The sequence below is a fragment of the Halichoerus grypus genome, chromosome 5 (assembly GCF_964656455.1).
Source record: "Halichoerus grypus chromosome 5, mHalGry1.hap1.1, whole genome shotgun sequence".
NCBI classification, from domain to species: Eukaryota; Metazoa; Chordata; class Mammalia; order Carnivora; family Phocidae; genus Halichoerus; species Halichoerus grypus.
In genome coordinates this window covers 33459134-33479220 of record NC_135716.1, presented here as the reverse complement: position 1 = coordinate 33479220, position 20087 = coordinate 33459134, and the positions used below count along the sequence as shown (strand labels likewise).

General features: G+C 36.4%; 1 protein-coding gene across 33 annotated transcripts in view; it reads left to right on the top strand.

The window, feature by feature from the left end:
• Positions 1–20087, top strand: part of RIMS2 (regulating synaptic membrane exocytosis 2) — a 583728-nt gene that overhangs the window by 100128 nt on the left and 463513 nt on the right. For all 33 annotated transcript variants that reach the window (XM_078072141.1, XM_078072147.1, XM_078072143.1 and 30 more), the window contains one exon: positions 14670–14880. In XM_078072141.1, the coding sequence (XP_077928267.1) occupies positions 14670–14880 (211 nt within the window). The remainder of the gene's footprint in view (positions 1–14669; positions 14881–20087) is intronic.

The following is a 20087-nucleotide window of genomic DNA, read 5'->3' as shown; positions in this document are numbered from 1 at the left end:
ATGATCAATTCTGTTCTGGATACCCAAGGTTTAAAAAAAGTGAAAAAAAGAAAGAAAAAAAGTGTGCATTGCAATCCATTTCAGGTGGAGGCAAGAGCATGTATAAAGTGCAAAAGCCAGTAATGAGATGCAAAATGATGAATCTAAAGGATGAAAGAAAGCCAGAACGGCATTAACAGAATGAGGGTAAAAAAACAGTGCAAAACATGTGCTTGAAGAGGGAATGTATGCCAGAACATTCAGGGCTTTGTAGGTCTTCATAAGAAGTGTTTTCTTTTTATTTAAGAGCAATCAGAAGCCAGTAGAGTATTTTAAACAGTGTCTTTTAGGAAAGCGAAGTTTTCCTGTAGTGTACAGAACAGATTGAGGGAGAGAAATATGGAAGTGAGTAGCTTCGTTAGGAGACCAGGTGGGCATGGGTGGTAACAAGGCCTATGGTATTCACGGGGGATATAGAGACAAGTGGAAGGATTCAAGACACATATAGGAAGTAAAACTGAAAGGACTTAGTGATAGATAGATTATGCATGTGAGGTCGAGAGAGAGTTCCAGAACAATTCTAGATTTCAGGCCATGTAATTGAATGGTAGCACCATTTACTGAAATAGGGAACACTTGGAAGGGAATCTGGTTTGTGTAGGAAAATGATGATTTCAGTTTTACACATACTGAATTTCAGGTGGCATTGAGATTTCCAAATAGAGATGTCAAGTAGGCAATTGAATTTTAAAGCTCAGAGGAGAAGTCTGAGCTGGACTTTTACATTTATAAGTAATTTATAAATAGGTGGAAATTGAAGGCTTGGATATGGGATAAGACTGCCTAAGAAGACATTATAGAATGAAAAGAGAAGAGGGCCTGAGTCTTGACCTTTAAAGGAGAAAGAAAATGAAAGGCTGCAGATACAGGAAAATGAGGAGAGAATTGTGAAAGCCAAGGGGGGCAGTGAACATAGTTGAACATAATTTCAAATATTGTTAGAACTCAGTAAAATAAAGAGTAAAAATTTTGCTCACTAATTTTAGGTACAGGGAGACCACTGATGAACTTTGTGAGAATTAGTAAGTCGACTGGAAACTAGATTAGATTGGTTAAAGAATGGGGTGAGGAAGCAGAGATAGAATTTTGCTTATTTATAAATGGGAAGGGGAGATACGTTCTTCTCGGCAAGGAATCTGAATCTGCTGTTTAGCTCCCGAATCTGCCATTCCTTCTTTCTTTTTTTTTTTTTTTTTTTAAGATTTTATTTATTCATTTGAGAGAGAGAGAGAGAGAGAGAGCAGGAGGGAGAGGGAGAGAGAATCTGAAGCAGACTCTGCACTGAGCCCAGAGCCCCATGTGGTGTTCGATTCAGGACCTCGAGATCAGGACCTGAACCGAAACCAAGTCAGACGCTTAACCGACTGAGTGACCCAGGCTCCCCTGTAAACCACCACTTCCACGTATAGTAGTTTCTCACTTTATAGGACTGGCAGGATGCATACACAAAATCTCTCTAAATCTCTTGTTACCTCAAACTATTGTCGTTATGTCCTCCCTGGATTGCATCTTCTTTATCTCTTTTCTCCCCACAGCTGGGACCATTGGATCCCATCCTGCAGCCTTACTGCTCCAGTCTCTGGGATTTCTACAGTTCTCTGTAAGAGGGTTTCAAATAGTTCTTTAAATAGTTCTTTGGGATACATGATTCCTAACGTTGCGACTAATATGATGAGCCTTTCTCATGTGTGAAATGGGGCTTCCGCTTCCCTTGAGACACTATTTTAGCACAGTTCACTTCAGTAGACTGCTTTTTTTGTTTCAGCGTGCCTTGGTAATTAGCCTAGTATTCCAGTGCTTCTAGAACTGAATCAAAACCTTGCTGGTTCTAATATTCCTCCTCCTGCCTTCCTTTCTCCGCACTGGGTTCAGCCATTTCCTGAGAGGAATGTCAGAGATCATAAGTGTATCAACAGGTATACAATAGAAATGTACAAGATATCTCACACATGGAAAAATAATTCTTCTAAATGGTGCAGAGCTCATCCAGGGGTCCACTCAAACTCATGCCTGCTCTGGTACACGTTTTATGGGTGGTGGTGCTTGTTTTGTGTTAGCAGAGTGTCCCTTATGGTGGGAGATAATCAGGGAAAAAACAGTGTATTATCTGAAGTTACAGAAAAAGTTAATCAAACTGGCATAACTATTTAAGTGTATTGATATTAGGTGCGAAGAAGGAAGTGTGTGTTTGTAATTAAGTAGATACAACGGACTCACTCATAGAGTCTATTTTTAATTTACTTACTGACTTTAGGTTAGCATTTGAAAGGAGCTTTTTTTAAAGTCAAGGTTTTTGAGGTGTAATTTATTTACAATAAAATTCACCCCTTTGAGGTATGCACTTCAGTGAATTCTGAAGAAACATACAGTTGTATATATACTACCATAAGGAAGACATAGAACATTTCCTTCACCCCCAAAAGTTCCTTGTGCCCCTTTGTAGTTAATTCCCTTGCTCTGCTCCAGTCCCTAGTGACCATCGGTCTGATTTCTGTCCTCCTAACTTTGCCTTTTCTAGAATGTCATATAAATGAACTCATATTGTATAGAAGTGGGCAAATTATGGCCCATAGGTCAAACATGGCCTACTGGCTGTTTTTGTGTAAGTGGTGAGTTAAGAATGGTTTTTACATTTTAAAATCATAGAAAAAATTTTTTTAATGATAACATTTTGTGACTATAAAAATTACATGAAATTAAAATTTTGTGTTTATAAATAACGTTTTATTGGAACACAGCCATGCTTATTCATTTAACATATTGCCAATGACTGCTTTCTGGTTCACACTTTTTATATCTTATTGAAGAAATACTTGCCTAGCCTATCTAAGAAGTCTTTGTTTAACTCAAGGTCATGATTTCCTTCAGTGTTTTTTTCTAGGAGTTTTATAGTTTTAGTCATTATATTTAGTTCTGTAATCTGTTGATTGTAGTTATATAATACATTGAGTTCATTTTTGTATAAGGTGTAAAGTATGAATTGAGGTTCTTTTTTTTTTAACACATAGGTTTCCAATTACTTTTTTGGCACATGAATTTCTCACTGCTTAAAAGATTATTCTTTCTCCATTAAATTGCCTTGACACCTTTTTTAAAAAAAATTAATGACCGTTTAAGTATTGGACCATTTTGGACTCTATTCTATTCCATTGGTGTATGTGTTTATCTTATATTAATTGATTACTTCTGTCGCTTTTATAATAAGTCTTGAAATCTGGTGGTATGAGTCCTGCAAACTTCTTTTTCAAAATATTTTGCCTGTTGTAGGATTTTTGCTTTTCCACATAAATTTTAGAGGTAGCTTGTCAATTTCCTAAAACAAATCATGCTGAGTTTTTGATTGAGATAACATTGAATTGAGAGATTAATTTGGAAAGAATTGATATCTTAACAATATAGTGTTTCCTCATTGATGAATACAGCATATTTCTCCTGTTACTTAGATCCCCTTTGATTCTTTTTTTTAGTATTTTATAGTTCTCACCATAAAAAGCCTATATATATTTTGTTCAGTTTATACCTGAGTGTTTTCTTTCTTTCGTTTTTTGATGCCTTTGCAGACTACTTTTTAAAATTTTGATTTCCAATTATGCAATGCTAGTATATAAAAATACAAGTTTTGGGGGTATACTTAGTTTGTATCTTGTGACCTTGCCAAAGCACATTTAGGAGATTTTTTGTAGTGTCTTTGGGATTTTATATATAGATAATTATGCCATCTGCACACAATTTTATTTCTCCCCCTTTCCAGTCTCTATGCTTTTTATTGTTTTAATTCACTGGCTAGGATTTCCAGTTCAATGTTGATTAGGGGTAGTGAGAGAGGACACCTTGCTTTGTTCCTGACTTCAGGGGAAAGCATTAAATCTTTCACAATACAGTATGATATTAGCTGTTGTCTTTTTTGTTGAAACCCTTATTGCATTCAGGAAGTTTCTATGTATTCCTAGTGTGCTGAGTCAAGTGCTTTCTCATTATATTTTGACATAATTATATGTTTTTTTCTCCTTAGTCTGTTAATATGGTGACATATATTGCTTGAATTTAGAATGTGGAATCAACCTTGCATTCCCAGGATAAGGCTGGTACACCTGTTTGTGATGTATTATTCTTTAACATATTTCTGGATTTGGCTTGATAATGTGTGAGGATTTTTCAACTTCCCATGAGGAATATTGGTCTATAATTTTCCGTTATATTTTTATATGGTTTTGATATCACAGTAATGCTGGCCTTAGGAAATTAGGATGTGTTCCCTTATTTTCTATTTTCTGGAAGATATTATGTAAAATTGGTGTTATTTCTTCCTTAAATGTTTGGTGGAAGTCATCAAAAAAGCCAGTGAGAACGGGAGCTTTATTCTAAAGGTTTTAAACTAGGAATTAAATTTCTTTAACACATATGGGACTTGTCAGGCTTTCTGTTTCTTCTTGAGTGAGGTGTGCTAGTTTCAGTCTTTCAAGGAAATAGTCTATTTTATTATAGTCTATTTCTCATGTAAGTTATAGAATTTATGGGCATAAAATTGTTCACAGTTTTCTCTTGTAATCTTTTGCATTTAATTTTGATTAACTGTGGAGTCTGTAGTGATGCTCCCTCTATCATTCTTTCTCCAGGTAATTTTTATTTTCTCTCTTTTTTTCCCCCCTCTTGACCATTTTAACTGAGCTTTATTGATTTTATTGATTTTTTTTTAAGATTTTATTTATTTATTTGAGGGAGAGAATGAGATAGAGAGAGAGCATGAGAGGGGGGAGGGTCAGAGGGAGAAGCAGACTCCCTGCTGAGCAGGGAGCCTGATGCGGGACTTGATCCCGGGACTCCGGGATCATGACCTGAGCCGAAGGCAGTCGCTTAACCAACTGAGCCACCCAGGCGCCCTTATTGATTTTTTTTTTTTAAAAGAAGCAGCATTTGGTTTCATTGATTTCTTCTATAATTTAAAAAACTTTTTAAAAATACTTTCTTTGGTTTTAATTTTCTCTCCTTTCTTTGGAAATTGATTTGAGACTGTTTTCTTTTTAATATAAGCATTTATTTTTATGTGTTCCAGGTTTCTATATGATACTTTCAAGGAATATCATACTCCTTCTGCTTAAAGAACTTACTTTAAATTCCTGTGCTTAATGTCTTCTGACAATAAATTCTTTCAACATTTCTTTGCCTGAAAAGTCTTTATTTTGCCTTTATTTTTTTTTAATTTTATTATGTTATGTTAATCACCATACATTACATCATTAGTTCTTGATGTAGTGTTCCATGATTCATTGTTTGCGTATAACACCCAGTGCTCCATGCAGTACGTGCCCTCTTTAATACCCATCACCAGGCTAACCCATCCCCCCACCTCCCTCCCCTCTAGAACACTCAGTTTGTTTCTCAGAGTCCATAGTCTCTCATGGATCATCTCCCCCTCCAATTTTGCCCCCCCTTCATTTTTCCCTTCCTACTCTCTTCTTCTTCTTTTTTTTTTTTTTTAACATATAATGTATTATTTGTTTCAGAGGTACAGGTCTGTGATTCAGCAGTCTTACACAATTCACAGCACTCACCATAGCACATACCCTCCCCAGTGTCTATCACCCAGCCACCCCATACCTCCCACCCCCCACCACACCAGCAACCTTCAGTTTGTTTCCTGAGATTAAGAAATCCTCATATCAGTGAGATCATCTGATACATGTCTTTCTCTGATTGACTTATTTCACTCAGCATAATACCCTCCAGTTCCATCCACATCGTTGCAAATGGCAAGATTTCATTCCTTTTGATGGCTTCATAATATTCCATTGTGTATATATATATATATATATATATATATATATATATATATACTACATCTTCTTTATCCATTCATCTGTTCATGGACATCTTGGCTCTTTCCACAGTTTGGCTATTGTGGACATTGCTGCTATAAACATCAGGGTGCACCTACCCCTTCGGATCCCTACATTTGTATCTTTGGGGTAAATACCCAGTAGTGCAATTGCTGGGTAGTATGGTAGCTCTATTTTCAACTTTTTGAGGAACCTCCATACTGTTTTCCAGAGTGGCTGCACCAGCTTGCATTCCCACCAACAGTGTAGGAGGGGTCCCCTTTCTCCACATTCTTGCCAACATCTGTCATTTCCTGACTTGTAAATTTTAGCCATTCTGACTGGTGTGAGGTGGTATCTCATTGAGGTTTTGATTTGGATTTCCCCGATGCTGAGTGATGTTGAGCACTTTTTCATGTGTCTGTTGGCCATTTGGATGTCCTCTTTGGAAAAATGTGTGTTCATGTCTTCTGCCCATTTCTTGATTGGATTATTTGTTCTTTGGGTGTTGAGTTTGATAAGTTCTTACAGATTTTGGATACTAGCCCTTTATCTGATATGTCATGTGCAAATATCTTCTCCCATTCTGTCGGTTGTCTTTTGGTTTTGTTGACTCTTTCCTTTGCTTTGCAAAAGCTTTTTATCTTGATGAAGTACCGGTAGTTCATTTTTGTCCTTGCTTCCCTTGCCTTTGGCGATGTTTCTAGGAAGAAGTTGCTGCGGCAGAGGTCGAAGAGGTTGCTGCCTGTGTTCTCCTTTAGGATTTTGATGGACTCCTGTCTCACATTTAGGTCTTTCAACCATTTTGAGTCTATTTTTGTGTGCGGTGTAAGGAAATGGTCCAGTTTCATTCTTCTGCATGTTGCCGTCCAATTTTCCCAACACTGTTTGTTGAAGAGACTGTCTTTTTTCCATTGGACAGTCTTTCCTGCTTTGTCGAAGATTAGTTGACCATGGAATTGAGGGTCCATTTCTGGGCTCTCTCTTCTGTTCCATTGATCTATATGTCTGTTTTTGTGCCAGTACCATACTGTCTTGATGATTACAGCTTTGTAATAGAGCTTGAAGTCCGGAATTGTGATGCCACCAGCTTTGCTTTTCCTTTTCAACATTTCTCTGGCTATTTGGGGTCTTTTCTGGTTCCATACAAATTTTAGGATTATTTGTTCCATTTCTTTGAAAAAAGTGGATGGTATTTTGATAGGGATTGCATTGAATGTGTAGATTGCTCTAGGTAGCATTGACATCTTCACAATATTTGTTCTTCCAATCCATGAGCATGGAACGTTTTTCCATTTCTTTGTGTCTTCCTCAATTTCTTTCATGAATATTTTATAGTTTTCTGAGTACAGATCCTTTGCCTCTTTGGTTAGATTTATTCCTAGGTATCTTATGGTTTTGGGTGCAATTGTAAATGGGATCGACTCCTTCATTTCTCTTTCTTCTGTCTTGTTGTTGGTGTATAGGAATGCCACTGATTTCTGTGCATCGATTTTATATCCTGCCACTTTACTGAATTCCTGTATGAGTTCTAGCAGTTTTGGGGTGGAGTCTTTTGGGTTTTCCACATAAAGTATCATATCATCTGCAAAGAGTGAAAGTTTGACTTCTTCTTTGCCGATTCGGATGCCTTTTATTTCTTTTTGTTGTCTAATTGCTGTGGCTAGGACTTCTAATACTATGTTGAATAGCAGTGGTGATAGTGGACATCCCTGCCCTGTTCCTGACCTTAGGGGGAAAGCTCTCAGTTTTTCCCCATTGAGAATGATATTCGCTGTGGGTTTTTCATAGGTGGCTTTTATGATATTGAGGTATGTACCCTCTATCCCTATACTCTGAAGAGTTTTGATCAAGAAAGGATGCTGTACTTTGTCAAATGCTTTCACTGCATCTATTGAGAGGATCATATGCTTCTTGTTCTTTTATTAATGTATTGTATCACATTGATTGATTTGCAGATATTGAACCAACCTTGCAGCCCAGGAATAAATCCCACTTGGTTGTGGTGAAAAATCCTTTTAATGTACTGTTGGATCCTATTGACTAGTATTTTGGTGAGAATTTTTGCTCCATGTTCATCAGGGATATTGGTCTGTAATTCTCCTTTTTCATGGGGTCTTTGTCTGGTTTTGGGATCAAGGTAATGGTGGAGCCTCATAAAATGAGCTTGGAAGTTTTCCTTCCATTCCTATTTTTTGAAACAGTTTCAGAAGAATAGGTATTAATTCTTCTTTAAATGTTTGGTGGAATTCCTCTGGGAAGCCATCTGGCCCTGGGCTCTTGTGTCTTGGGAGACTTTTGATTACTGCTTCAATCTCCTTAGTGGTTATAGGTCTGTTCAGGTTTTCTATTTCTTCCTGGTTCAGTTTTGGTAGTTGATACATCTCTAGGAATGCATCCATTTCTTCCAGATTATCTAATTTGCTGACATATAGTTGCACATAATACGTTCTTATAATTGTTTGTATTTCTTTGGTGTTGGTTGTGATCTCTCCTCTTTCATTCATGATTTTATTTATTTGGGTCATTTCTCTTTTCTTTTTGATAAGTCTGGCCAGGGGTTTATCAATCTTAATTCTTTCAAAGAACCAGCTCCTAGTTTCGTTGATCTGAGCTGTTCTACTGTTCTTTTGGTTTCTATTTCATTGACTTCTGCTCTGATCTTTATTATTTCTCTTCTCTCGCTGGGTTTAGGCTTTCTTTGCTGTTCTTTCTCCAGCTCCTTTAGGTGTAGGGTTATGTTGTGTACTTGAGACCTTTCTTGTTTCTTGAGAAAGGCTTGTATTGCTATATACTTTCCTCTTAGGACCACCTTTGCTGCATCCCAAAGGTTTTGAACAGTTGTGTTTTCATTTTCATTTGTTTCCATGAATTTTTAAAATTCTTCTTTAATTTCCTGGTTGACCCATTCATTCTTTTTTTTTTTTTTTTAAAGATTTTATTTATTTATTTGACAGAGAGAGACACAGTGAGAGCAGGAACACAAGCAGGGGGAGTGGGAGAAGGAGAAGCAGGCTTCCTGTGGAGCAGGGAGCCCGATGCAGGACTCGATCCCAGGACCCTGAGATCATGACCTGAGCTGAAAGCAGACGTTTAACGACTGAGCCACCCAGGCGCCCGACCCATTCATTCTTTAGTAGGATGCTCTTTAGCCTCCATGTATTTGAGTTCTTTCCAACTTTCCTCTTGTGATTGAGTTCTAGTTTCAAAGCATTGTGGTCTGAAAATATGCAGGGAATGATCCCAATCTTTTGGTACCGGTTGAGACCTGATTTGTGACCTAGGATGTGATCTATTCTGGAGAATGTTCCATGGGCACTAGAGAAGAATGTGTATTCTGTTGCATTGGTATGGAATGTTCTGAATATATCTGTGAAGTCTGTTTGGTCCAGTGTGTCATTTAAAGTCTTTATTTCCTTGTTGATCTTTTGCTTAGATGATCTGTCCATTTCAGTGAGGGGGGTGTTAAAGTCCCCCACTATTATTGTATTGTTGTCAATGTGTTTCTTTGCTTTTGTTATTAATTGCCTTATATAATTGGCTTCTCCCATGTTAGGGGCATAGATATTTACAATTGTTAGATCTTCTTGTTGGATAGACCCTTTAAATAGGATATAGTGTCCTTCCTCATCTCTTATTACAGTCTTTGGTTTAAAATCTAATTTGTCTGAGATAAGGATTGCCACGCTAGCTTTCTTTTGGTGTCCATTAGCATGGTAAATGGTTTTCCACCCCCTCACTTTCAATCTGGGGTGTCTTTGGGTCTAAAATGAGTCTCTTGCAGACAGCATATCGATGGGTCTTGTTTTTTAATCCAATCTGATAGCCTGTGTCTTTTGATTGGGGCGTTTAGCCCATTTACATTCAGGGTAACTATTGAAAGATATGAATTTAGTGCCATTGTATTGCCTGTAGGTGACTGTTACTGTATATTGTCTCTGTTCCTTTCTGGTCTATGTTGCTTTTAGGCTCTCTCTATGCTTAGAGGACCCCTTTCAGTATTTCTTGTAGGGCTGGTTTCATGTTTGCAAATTCCTTTAGTTTTTGTTTGTCCTGGAAGCTTTTTATCTCTCCTCCTATTTTCAATGACAGCCTAGCTGGATATAGTATTCTTGGCTGCATATTTTTCTCATTTGGCGCTCTGAATATATCATGCCAGTCCTTTCTGGCCTGCCAGGTCTCTGTGGATAGGTCTGTTGCCAATCTAATGTTTCTACCATTGTAGGTTACAGATCTCTTCTCCTGAGCTGCTTTCAGGATTTTCTCTTTGTCTCTGAGACTCGTAAGTTTTACTATTAGATGTCGGGGTGTTGACCTATTTTTATTGATTTTGAGAGGGGTTTCTCTGTGCCTCCTGGATTTTGATGCCTGTTTCCTTCCCCAAATTAGGGAAGTTCTCTGCTATAATTTGCTCCAATATACCTTCTGCCCCTCTCTCTCTTTCTTCTTCTTCTGGGATCCCAATTATTCTAATGTTGTTTCGTCTTATGGTATTGCTTATCTCTTGAATTCTGCCCTCATGATCCGGTAGTTGTTTATCTCTCTTTTTCTCAGCTTCTTTATTTTCCATCATTTGGTCTTTTATATCACTAATTCTCTCTTCTGCTTCATTTATCCTAGCAGTTAGAGCCAAAAGATTCTATGAAAGGAATTAATAAGATGTTGGTTGAAAAAAGAAAAGAGAAATTAAAAGAAAAAAAAAGGGAGAGAATGTGATCAGGCAGGAGACTAGAACAAAGCCATACACTACAGATTTAGGGTATATTTTGGTCTGTTAGAATAAACTGTATCCCAAAATTTTAAAGAGAGAACAACTTATATATATATACCAAAAATAAGGTTAACTACTATGAAGGGATAGAATATGACTCTAAAAATGAAAAATAAAAAAGATTTTATTTATAATAAAATAAATAATAAAATATTTTATAATAAAATAAAAAATAAAAAAGATTTTAAAAAAGGGATTAAGATGTTGGTTGAAAAAGGGAAAAAGAAAAATTAAAAAAAAAAAGAAATAAAAAGAACAAAAAGAAAATTAAAAAAATTACCTTTAAAAGACTAAAGAATCAGGGGGAAAAAAGCCATGAATTCTATGTGCTGTATTCCCCTAGCACTGGCGTTCTGCTGTTCTCATTGATCGGTAAACTTGGCCTTGGCTGGCTGTTCCTGCTGATCTTCTGGGGGAGGGGCCTGTTGCCATAGTTCTCAAGTGTCTTTACCAGAGGTGGAATTGCCCCCCCCCCCCCCGTTGTGGGGTGAAAATGGCAGCCTCCCAATTTCCACCCCGGAGGAGCCGAGAACTTGGGGCCCCACTCCTCAGTGAGCCCCCAGAGAAAAGCAGTCAGTCACTCCCGTCTCCCCAGTCTCCAGCCACACTCCATGCTCACCCGGCCTGTGACCAAGCGTTTCTATCTCTGGCACACAACCCTGTGTGGAGTCTCCAAACCCAGCAGATCCCTGCGGTGCGCTCCCGTGCCGCTCCTCCCTGGGGGGAGGAAGGGGAGTCTCCCCGGATCTGCCAGTTGTTGGGTCTCTGCTGGAAGAGCAGTGGCCCAGCTGTACCGCGGATCATGGTTTATGGCAACCCCGAGCTGAGAGCCCACTCCTCGGCTCATCTCTGCAGCCGGCTTCCCCACTCTGATACCTGGGAGCTCTGCCGCACTCAGGCAGCCCCGGTCTTTCTGTGACCCCGAGGGTCCTGAGACCACACTGTCTCACGAGGGTTCCACCCCCCACTTAGCCACTGGAGCAACGTCCCTCAGTAGAGCAGACTTCTAAAACTTCCGATTTTGTGCTCTGCTGCTCTATCACTTGCCAGAAGCAGCCAATGGAGGCCCCCTCCCCTGCCGTCTATCCTCCCGAATATCACCTCAGATTCACTTCTCTTCACGTCCTACCTTCCAGAAAGTGGTCGCTTTTCTGTTCAGAGAGTTGTTGCTATTCTTTTCTTCAATCTCCTGTTGAGTTCGTAGGTGTTCAGAATGGTTTGATCCCTATCCAGCTGAATTCCTGGGACCAGACGAAATTTAGGTCTCCTACTTCTCTGCCATCTTGCTCCTCCCCCCGCCTTTATTTTTTGAAGCATAATTTCACTGCATATGGGATCTTGGGTTGACAGATTTTTTTCCGTCAGTACTATATATAGCTATTACTCCAAAGTCTTCTAGCTTCCATGGTTTCTGAAAGATGATCTTCTGTAACTTTTATCATTGGTTCTGTACATATAATGTGTCATTTTCTCTGGCTGCTTTCATAGTTTTCTTTGGTTTTTAGCAGTTTGACTATAATGAGTCTAGGGTGTGTGTATTTGGTGTTTGTTCTACAAAGGCTTCTTTGAGGTTTATGTGTCTGTGATTTGGTGGCTTTCATTAATTTTGGAAAGTTCATGGCCATTATACCTTCAAATATTTCCTCTGTTCTGTTTTCTCCTTTTGAGACTCCGATTTCACATGTTAGATCAATTTAGCTCTTGGGTGCTCTGTTTGTTTTTTTCTTTCCTTCTCCAATTCTTTTTTGTTTGTTTGGATATTTTTTATTGATTTATTTCAAGTTTACTAATATTTTCCTTAGTTCTTTCAAGCATATCCATTAGCCCATCAAAGAAATTCTTCATCTCTGATGTCATGTTTTCTATTTCCAGCATTTTCAGATGACTCTTACACTTCCCATCTTTCTGCTTTGGTACCCCATCTGTTCATGCCTGTTATCCCCCTTTTTCTATAAATCTTTTACCTTAATAATTATAATCATTTTCAAGTCAGTCTGATAATTCTGATAATTCCATTATCCTTGTCATCTCTGAATCTAATTATGTTAATTATTTTATCTCTCGACAATGGGTTCTTTATTCCTTGCTATTTTCCCCTGAGTATGGTGGCTTTGAATTGTATTTATGCCTTAAAGTGGGCATGCCTTTTCTGTCAGAATGTTAGTGTTGGAAATTAAATTATCGTCAGGTCAGAAGTTCAGATAGGTTTGGATTTTGTTTTTGCCATCATTATCTTTAGTGCATCACAGTCTTCAGATTCCTCCAGATTCCTCCAGTGGGCTACTGCTGCATTGTATTTAGGATGGATGCAGGAGTATCAGAAGTTTTTTCCAGTGTTTTGCTACCCCTTCAGCCATTTCCATTTACTTACTCCACAGGGGGCATCTCTCCATATGCTCTTGCCCCTTCCCCAGCAGTAGTCTATTGATGCTTATTTCTTGATTCTAGATTTGTGGCAGGGGCAAGGGTGTTTTGTTGTTTTCCTGCCCTTCATCTTTGACAGGACCTGTCCATCTGGGCCTTATGGATGAGGTTTGCTCAGAGTTCTTAGGCCCTTCTTCCCATAGAAGTAAATCTGCCTTGTATCTCTCATAGGTTTGGAACGGGAATTTCCATCCCTTCCCTAGTTATGAAAGGCCTTTGATTTGAGCTAAGGATGTTGGCTGAAGATGGTTTCCTGTCCCTCTTTCATGGGTAGAGGTTTTTTTTCCATTTAACCTTTCCCTAGCTGCAGTGGATCTTTGCCTTTGCCCTGGGGATGACAGAGTTTCCTTCTTCTCCCTATGGTTTATAGCTTTGGCATTTTTAGGAGAGATAGTCTGAGAAATGTGCCTGTACCCCAGCAACCACTAGTTAACTCTTTTACACCTACACATGTGTACCCCAAAGAGTTGTTCTTATGCCCTGCTCCCTATCTTCCTCATAAGTAACCAGTAGAGGCCTGCAGAAAAGTGCTTGTGAGTGAATGTGAACTTTCCTTGCGCCTGGGCCTCTAGCTATTCCAAACTGTCATGTTAGCCCACACTTGGCCTTTTATAATTTGTTAAAATTCTAACTGATTTCCTCTTACCTGCTTGAATGGTGGCCCCTCTTTCTCCTTCTCTTCTGCCCTGCCAATGGTGAAACAGTGTATTTCGTTTCTCTTTGGAGGGGCTTGCTGTTCTTTGGAGTTCAGATTATTATTTGTTTGCCTTATATCCTCAACTCTCTGATGGGCTCAAGAAAAGTTATGATTTTGTAGATTAGTTAGCCTTTTATCATTTTTAGGTTGGGAGTGACATTATTTACAGTTTTGTAAGTCCTAAGCAGAGTTAATTATAGTTTTAAAACATTTTTAAATTTCCTTTATGAAGATAATGGGAGTGAAAAATTTTATCAGTATTTATTTTTAAAGAGTAAATAATACCTCTTTCTAGGCAACTTTTTTCTCATTTTTTTGGTTTGTTTTTAAGATAAAAATTGGCCTTACTTTTATTTGTACAGCCTTATTTGCTAGGCTCCTAATATTTCACAGTGTTTTTAAAGCCAACTAATATCCAGACTGTTGAACAGATTTAAACAATTAGTGAAAGCACTCATCCAGTGTTTTCCCCTCTGTTTGGATTCTTAAGATCACTCCAATTGAGAGTTGTCTCAGTGATTTGAAGTTCATAGATTTTGGCTGTACTGTGTAAGTCAAATCAGCTCAGTCTATTTCTGAAGCTAAACCTTTGAAAAATAATATTTTAAATATTTTAGGGCATATTATTGAAATATGTTACAAATGGTAGATAGAAATTTTATAATTATAACTCAAAGAGATATCTCTATTAACATGTATTAATTGGCCCTTAAATTACCATGTATATCAGAGGGCAGAACTAGTTGCAACACTCTTGTGATGTGCCATGTAGGATGTTATTCTATAATCAGAAAATTAAATTTTTATTCTTTATTCTCATTTTATGAATTTTTTGGATATAAAATTGTGTATAGATTGTTGTAATTATTATTTTTTTGAGACCATCAGGAAATCAAATTTTTCTTATCTGTTTTCTCCGCAGAAAACTTCATCAGCAGTTTGAAATGTACAAGGAGCAGGTGAAGAAGATAGGAGAAGAATCACAACAGCAGCAAGAACAGAAGGGTGATGCCCCAACCTGTGGTATTTGCCACAAAACAAAATTTGCTGATGGATGTGGCCATAACTGTTCATATTGCCAAACAAAGTTCTGTGCTCGTTGTGGAGGTCGAGTGTCATTACGTTCAAACAAGGTACAGAATGAAAACTGCACATAATTCAATTATAATTAAGCTTATAATACAGTTAGGCTAATTGTGAATAAAATAAAGCAGACAATTGAAATTGATATTCAGGTTAACCAATGAACAAAAAAACCTACAGTGTCCTCATTTTAGATAAGAAATTTTTAATTTTTCCTTTCAGTTAAAGAGATTTGTCTCATTGTTTATGTCCTTTAGCTAATGATTTTGTTTAGAATCATGGGATCTTAAACTTTCAAAGATGATGAAGATAATTTAGAGATCAATTGGTCTAACTCCTTTATTTCACAGATGCAGAAAACTCAGATTCAGGGAGAATTAAGGTCATTCTTAAAGTCACACAACTGATTAATGTTAGAGCAGTGACACTGCTTTTTCCATTACTATACATAATTTTATAACTTTGTAGACCTACTTGTCCTTTGATCCCTGTTTTCTTTCCTTTCAAAGAGGCTCTTCCCAGCTTATAGAGTCTGTGTTTTATAATTTTATAGCTTTTGAAGCTTTTGAAGCTACATTACCCTTTATTTTTGTTTTAACATTGATGAAATAAACATTAGACTATGGAATTTAAAGAAATGTTAAGGAAATGTTTTATACTAGATTTTTGTAGTTTATCCATCCACTTTAGGGAATATGTTAATGCTGCCCAAGGAATGCTTTGCTGAAATAAGCAAAAATAGTTATTATGTTTTTCTCAGTAAGTTCTTTAGAATTTGCATTTATCTCCTCCCTAGTATTTCATCACTTAATTCTTTACTTAAGCAGCTTTAAAATAGGAAGCTGATGTTTGTACATACATTACTTAGACATAATTATGGGGATTTATTCTCCTGTGTGATTTCATGTCTCCATTTTCTCACCGTTTCCTGTTTCTCATTGTTTTATTTTGCCCAGAATAAATAATTTCCCATTTTTTACCCCTAGTCTTTCCCCCTGGTTTACCTGATTATTTTTCTTTTCCTCGACTAGTTACATTGGCTAGAAACTCCAGCACAGTTCTGAATAGAAATGGTGAGAGCACACATCCCTGTTTTGTTCTTGATCTTAGGGAGGAAGCATTCAGTCCTTCTCTATTAGATATTATATTAGCTGTCAGCTTTTCATAGATGCTATCTATTCCTAATTTGCTGAGAGTTTTTTTGGTTTATTTGTTTTTACATCAGGAATATGTGATGGAAATTGTCAAATGCTTTCCCTCCATCTATTGAAATTAATCATGTTTTTTCTTTGCTTGTTAATGTAGTAATGAACTACATTGGTTGATTTTGAAATGCTGAACCAACTATATTCCCCTGGACACATCCCATTTGCTTAAGATGGATTAACCCTTTTATGTAATAATGAGTTTGATTTATTAAAGTTTTGTTTATAACTTTTGCTTCATGAGTGTTAGTGTCTGTAGTTTTCTTTTCTTGAAATGTGTTTCTTTGATTTTGGTATCACAGTAATGCTGGCCTGATAAAATAAGTTGGGAAGTATTTCCCTCTCTTCAGTGTTTTAGAAAAGTTTCTGTAGGATTGGTATTATTTATCCTTTAATGTTTTGTAGATTTTACCAGGGAAGCCATCTGGGCATGCTGTTTAATTTTTGGGAAGGTTGTAAAGTACAGTTTCAATTTCTTTTAATAGGTATAGAATTGTTCAAGTCATTTATTTTTTTCTTGAATGAGCTTTGGTGTTTTTCAAGGAATTTCTCCAGATCCTCATAATTTGTCAAATTTATTGGCATAAACCTATTCACAGAATTCCACTATTATTCTTTAATACCTGTAGATTCTGTAGTGATGCTACCTTTTTCATTTCTGATATTGGTAATTTGCATCTTCTCTCTTTTTTCCTGCTTAATTTGGCTAGAAATATATCAATTTTAATGATCTTCCCAAATAATGAGTTTTTTGTTTCATTGGTTTTCTGTTGTTGATTTCATCTTTGATCTTTATTATTTCTTTAATTCTGCTGATTTGGGGTTTAATTTTCTCTTTTTCTGGTTCCTTAAGGTGGGAGCTGAGGTCTTTGCTTTGAGATGTCTCTTCTTTTCTAATATAGGCATTACATGCTGTCAGTTTCCCCTAAGTACTTCTTTGGTGACATCCCCCAAATTCTGATATGTTGTCTTTCATTTTCATTCAGTTTAAAATACTTTCAGGTTTTCCTTTTCTTCTTTGATGCATGAATAATTTAGAAGTATGTTGTTTATTTTCCACATATTTAGGGAGTTTCCAGAGATCTTTATGGTAATGATTTTTAATTTAATTCTGTTGTGGTCCCAGGCATACTTTGAATACCTTGAATCCTTTGAAATGTATTCATACTTATTTTATGATTAGTACATGGTTTATTTTGTTAAATGTCTGTGTGTACTTGAAAAGGATATATATTCTTTAATTTTTTTTTTAAGATTTTATTTATTCATTTGAAGGAGAGAGAGAGAGAGACAAAGAGAGCACAAGCAGGGGGGAGAGGCAAAGGGAGAGAGAGAAGCAGACTCCCCACTGAGCTGGGAGCCTGACTTGGGGCTCGATCCCAGGACCTGGAGATCATGACCTGAGCCAAAGGCAGATGCTTAACGATCTGAGCCACCCAGGTGCTCCTTCTTTAATTTTTTGGTGGAGTGTTTTTAAATGTCCTTTAAGTCAAGTTGGTTAATAGAGTTATTCAAGTCTAGTATATCCTTTTTGATCTTTTGCTTATTTATTTTATCAATTATTTAAGAGAAGGATATTGAAATATACAACTATACTTGAATTAGTCTGTTTCCTTTTGCAGTTCTATGTATTTTTGTTTTTGTTTTATGTATTTTATTAAGTTCTGTTTTTAAATGCATAAACATTTAGAATTATTCAGTTCCTATTAATAAATTGATCACTTATAATCATAAAATGGCTTCCTTTATTCCTGGTAATATTCTTTGCTCTGAAATCCACTTTGTCTAATCTTAATAAAGCTACTCTAACTTTCTTTAATAGATAGTATTAACATGGTTTTCATTTTTCTCTTTTACTTTAGACTAATTTGTGTCTTCATATTTAAAGTATTTTTCTTATAGGCAGCATATAATTGGGCCTTGCTTTCTTATTCAACCTGATAATCTCTACCTTTTAATTGGGGTCTTAGATAATTTACATTTAATATAATATTTGATATGGTTACTTTGGTTATATCATTTTCCTTTTTTTCTACTTGTACCATCTGATTTTTTTTTTTTTTTAAGTCTCCTTTGAATGAGTCAAGCACTTTTTATGATTCAGGTTATCTCCTTTGTTACCTTATTAGCTTTGTGACTCTATTTTATAGCTTTGTTGGTTCTTTGTTTTGTCATTTTATTAATTGCTTCAGGATCTGTGGTATACATCTTTAAATTATCATCATCAGACTTAACTGATATTATACTATTTTACGTATAGTATAATATAAGAACCTTCTAATAGTGTGTTTCCATTTCTACTCTTTTGGACTTTATGTTATGGTGTGATGTATTTTACTTTTACTTGTCTTATAACCTGACAATACACTGTTATTCTTTTTTGTTTAAAAAGTTTATCTTTTAAGGAGTTTTAAATAATAAAAGAAGTATTGTATATTCACTGTCATCATTATCATTTCTGGTACTATTCATTTCTTTTCAGAATTCTGTATTTCTGTATGGTATCGTATTTTATTTGCCTGAAATATTTCCTTCAATATTTATTGTAGTGTGAGTCTGCTGATGATGAATACTTTAAACTTTTTCTGCTGAAAATTTTGTTTTTTTTTTTTAAAGATTTTTTTTCTAGGTATAGAATTCTAGGTTGAGGGTTGCTTTCTTTCAGTATTTTAAAGATGTTGTTTCACTGTTTCCAATTAGAAGTGTGATACCATTCTCATCTTTGTTCTTCTCTATATAATAGGTTCTTTTTTTCTGAATGCTTTTTTTTTTTTTAAAGATTTATTTATTTATTATTGAGCGTGGGGTAGGGGTGGAGAGGAGGGGCAGAGGGAGTCTTAAGCAGATTTCACGCTGAGTGTAGAGCAAACTGTGGGGCTCCATCTCACTATCCTGAGATCACGACCTGAGCCGAAACCAAGAGTTAAACACTTAACCAACTGCACCACCCAGGTTCCCCTGTCTAATTGCTTTTAAGATAATTCTTTTTATCACTGGTTATGTGAAACTTAATTATGATGTTTCTTTGTGTATTTTTATTCATGTTTCTTGTGTTTGGAGCCTTTTTGAGCTTTTTGATCTGTGAGTTTATAGTTTTTGTAGGGTTTTGGAGAATTTTGTCCGTCATTTCTTAAAAAATTTTTTAAATTAACATATAATGTATTATTTGTTTCGGGGGTACAGGTCTGTGATTCATCAGTCTTACATAATACACAGCGCTCACCACAACACATACCAAATATTTTTATTGGGCTTTTCTTTTTCTCTTTTCCTTCAGGAACTCCCATTACCCATACATTAGGCTGCTTGAAGTTGTTTTACAGCTCACTTATGTTATTTTCATTAAACCAAATTTTATTTTTCTCTTTGCTTTTCATTTTAAGTATGTTTTATTGCTGTGCTTTTGGGTTTACTCATTTTTTTTTTTGTCAATGTCATATCTGCTGTTAATACCATTCAGTGTATTTTTTCATCTCAGAATTTCAATTTTGAACTTTTTAAAATATCTTCTATGATCTACTTAAGTTTTTGTACATGTAGAATACATGCTCTTAATAACTGTTTTGATGTTCTCTTCTGCTAATTTCAACATCTTGTCAGTTTTTGGTTGGTTTTGATTGATTATTCTCATTATGATATGTGTTTTCCTGACTCTCTCTTGAGTACTTTAACCACTTTTATATATGTTTATTAGACGTTAATTAAGAGTTTTTCTAGTTTTGCTGATGGAAACATCCACTGTTATCTCTAACCCTTCAGATGACTTTTTTCACATGCATGCTCACTCATCATTACTAGCTGAATACTTGAAGGGACTCCCTGCAGATCTGTAGGGTTCTCCCTCTGCGGTTTTCTCTTCGCTAGTAAGTTGGCCTATGAAATGCAGCTGTGTTGGCCTCCTCAGAGTGCTTGTTCTCAGTTTGTTCTTTTCACCTGAGGATATTTGCCAAGCTGAACTCCAGCTCCTCTGTACTGCTCTGCTGCCTGGAAAGTCTCTCAAAGAAGTAAGCTGGGGGCAATTGTAGAGCTTATCTTGTTCGTTTCCCATAGTT